We start from the raw sequence: 3,297 nt of genomic DNA on the forward strand, positions 1-3,297 counted from the left end.
AAGAGTGTGCATGTCTCAGTTGAACTTCAACTGACCATTTAATTGATGTAACAAAAGGGCAACAAGGACAGAGCTATGAAAAACTGATTAGAAATTACGGTCACAAAAATAAAAGGGAGCCATAGTCCATTCTTCTGGTGAATAAAAGCTCCAACGGTGCAAGTTATGCAGTGTTACAAAAGTTTAAAGCTTCTTGCTTGAGAGAAGTGGCTATCAATGACCAAACATATACTGGAAGAAGAACATCATGTTTGTACAATCTGAGCCAAAACCATGCACATCTATGTCGATAACTTACAGTACGAAGGCGCTTGACACCATTTCGCCCAGCAGCCAAATGTCCATCTTGAGCATTGCTACTACTAAGAGCAAATATTGAAACAGGGGATCCATCATCCTGAAGATACCACCAATTTCAACAATGAGATTTTCATCATGATGCGTTCTAAACTAAAAAAGTAAAGAAGGCAAAAGGGAAGTAAAGACTATGCATAAAGGGGACAAAATCTAAGGCATATACGCGTGCTACATGAGGCATTGCAGGATATGACCAGAGAGTATACTCATAATAACCTTCCTAGGAGCTTAATCCACCTTACTCCCACAACATATTCAGTCAGTCAAGAGTTCAACTCATGGAATAATCGACGAGCGAAAGAAGTACAAATCTCAAATTTCTCGGCGGACTCACAAACAGAAAGATCCAAGAACAACACTATCTATCATGAGAATGAATGATCATCACACTCCCCCTAAACTGACATCAACTACTGAACAGAAAACAGAGGTAAAAGTTGCTGGATCACGAAATATAGCAAACAGAATCTACTAACAAGTTGGGGAAAACCCAAATGAATTACCATTCATTTCAGATTCAAGTAACACTGAACTACCCCAGAATCGTAATCAGAAACCGAAATCAAAGCTGACCCAGCAACAGGAAGTAACAGCTGAGATCAAAACCAAGCAACAGGAAGTAAAGCAGTAAACACATACAAAACACAGATCGGTACATTACCTTGGATGTTCCACGAAAGTGAGACCATGAGCCCCAAGAAGAAGGGTACGGATCGCCTATGTTGTAGGGCAGATCCTTGAGGCCCGTACCAGATCCACCCACCACCCCCTTCAAAAACTTGAACATCCTCGTACCTATGTGTGTGTCTCAATCCGGAGGCAGAGGAAGGCTATTCCGTTCGAACGGACCAATGGATCGATATGGAACTGAAGAACAATGATTTGATCCAAGCGGAGAAACAAAAAGCGATAGCCCCGATTTTTAATATTTGCTCTTCAATCCTGGCGATTTCCTGAATGGTTTGTCTGAATTACGACGATGAACAAAACGGGGCGACTCTGCTGCCGTTTTGTGGAAACAGTAACGCACTTCCTGTGGTTTTTCTGCCTGGGAAACGCCGTGAGTTTTATATGTGGGCGTTTTGTAGCCCATGGCCCGGGCTCTGACCCATATATTTTTTACACTTTCGCGTTCGCCCATTAGAAGGGTTTATTTTTTTTCTCGGAAAATTTAATTTCGTTATTATTTTATGAAATATATATATATATATATATGAATACAATGAAAACAAAAAAATGAAGTGACAAGATGGACCTTAAATATTTGATCACGCGTTTAATAATCACGACATATTTAACAATCCAACTGCCTCGCAGTTACATAAACATAAGTTTTGAATTATGAAATTTCAAACTTAAAACATTATGAACTTTGAAATGCTTATATAGATTTCTTTAATTACCTACGAAAAAAAGGGAAAAGATATTAGACTTGAGGGAGACTCTTGGACCTTGGTTATTATACTTTACGTAATTAATGATTTTAATTATTTTTAAGAATAGTTTTGTGGAATATTATTTTTACAACAACTAAATATATATTTTGTTTTGCAAAAAAAAACACAAACCCAATTCATGCGTCTTTTCTTCCGACAACGTTCTCGATTGGGTCCGAGTCAACTACTTGGATTGGTCGCGGTTAGATATTTGGGTTTTAAATCATCGATTTAACAAAGGAAGACGGACTATATGGACTTAGTCTCGGCGCATACAGAGATATTTCCCATTATCATGCAGTACGGATATTCCGCTTCCAAAATCAGCCAAGTTCTTAACTTTATATTATATTACATATATATATATATGTGTGTGTGTGTGTGTGTGTTAAACGCGACAAAAAAAAAAATATGTACATGTTAAATTGATGCGATTAAATTCAAGCAATATTAAATGTTATATGGTAAACATATTCTAGAATATGGGAAAAAAAATTAAGTTTTGTGTTGAAGTCAATGACGTGGTGTGTATATAAATATATATGTATACATGTATGTATGTGCAGTTTCAACGCCTTGGAAATTTCGAATCGACGTGGGTCCAAAATGTGTGTCTTGCGTATTTAATTGTTTCAACATTCAAGCCATGAGTCTTCGCCTAGACTTTGTAACAAATCTTTCTAATGTTGAAAATCAAAATATTAGATATAGATTTCCTCTAATCAAGAGAAGACCCATGACTTGGTCAATTTATTTTACTTGCTCCTCTACCGTGTGTTAAAATCCACATTTACGACCTGATCAATGTGTAAATTTTCAGTCATATTTGGAATATATATATATATATATCCAAACAAAATTTATGGTTAAACATTTTGAATTTATATATTCTCAAATAATTCATTAAATGTCGATAAAAATATGAAATTTAGAATATGTGAAAAACGGTCCAATGCTAATGATTTGGACTTGTTCTTTTGTTTTAAAAAAACTTTGTTTTTGGTATGAAAATTGCTAAATTTCTATGAAACCAACACAGAAACTCACAACCGAAAATGATTTATACGTCACTTTTAAGGAAAATTTGACTCTTTGAATAATTTGCTAATTCCGTTTTGTCAATAAAAATGGAACCAACACAGAAGCTAACTTATATTTACGTATCCCTCAGTTTTATATATATATATATAACGAGGTGGGAAAAAAACCCAAAAGTAGAAACCAAAAAGTATATTATATATATATATATGCGTGTGTGTATATAAATACATACATTCGAACCAAAACTTATAATCACGGATTAATCCCACGATATGGAAGAGATCATGGCAATGATCTTTCATGGGTTCGAGCTGGTTAAGGAACTCGAATCAAACTTACCGGAAAAACCGCCGGAATCTCTGTCGGTTTCCCTCGATTCTATCGCCAAAACATTTGGCGAGGCTAACGAGCGGCTCAAGAATCTCATGAGCAGCTCCGACGTCCGACCAAACCGGTCTGAACC

At 36.0% G+C, this 3,297-nt stretch overlaps 2 protein-coding genes across 2 annotated transcripts in view; one reads left to right on the plus strand and one right to left on the minus strand.

The window, feature by feature from the left end:
• LOC104824367 (probable inactive serine/threonine-protein kinase scy1) overlaps window positions 1-1,329 on the minus strand; it is a 7,044-nt gene extending 5,715 nt beyond the window's left edge. Inside the window, exons 1-2 of the mRNA XM_010556422.2 lie at window positions 1,019-1,329; window positions 299-397 (exon numbers count right to left, since the gene is read on the minus strand). Of these exons, the coding sequence (XP_010554724.1) occupies window positions 299-397; window positions 1,019-1,144 (225 nt within the window). The 5' untranslated portion in view covers window positions 1,145-1,329. The remainder of the gene's footprint in view (window positions 1-298; window positions 398-1,018) is intronic.
• A 1,771-nt stretch (window positions 1,330-3,100) lies between these two features.
• Window positions 3,101-3,297, plus strand: part of LOC104824597 (WRKY transcription factor 55-like) — a gene marked incomplete at its 5' end in the record, with an annotated part of 1,843 nt that continues 1,646 nt past the window's right edge. Inside the window, one exon of the mRNA XM_010556693.2 lies at window positions 3,101-3,289. Within this exon, the coding sequence (XP_010554995.2) occupies window positions 3,101-3,289 (189 nt within the window). The remainder of the gene's footprint in view (window positions 3,290-3,297) is intronic.

Source organism: Tarenaya hassleriana, unplaced genomic scaffold (assembly GCF_000463585.1).
Source record: "Tarenaya hassleriana unplaced genomic scaffold, ASM46358v1 Cleome4, whole genome shotgun sequence".
NCBI lineage: Eukaryota > Viridiplantae > Streptophyta > Magnoliopsida > Brassicales > Cleomaceae > Tarenaya > Tarenaya hassleriana.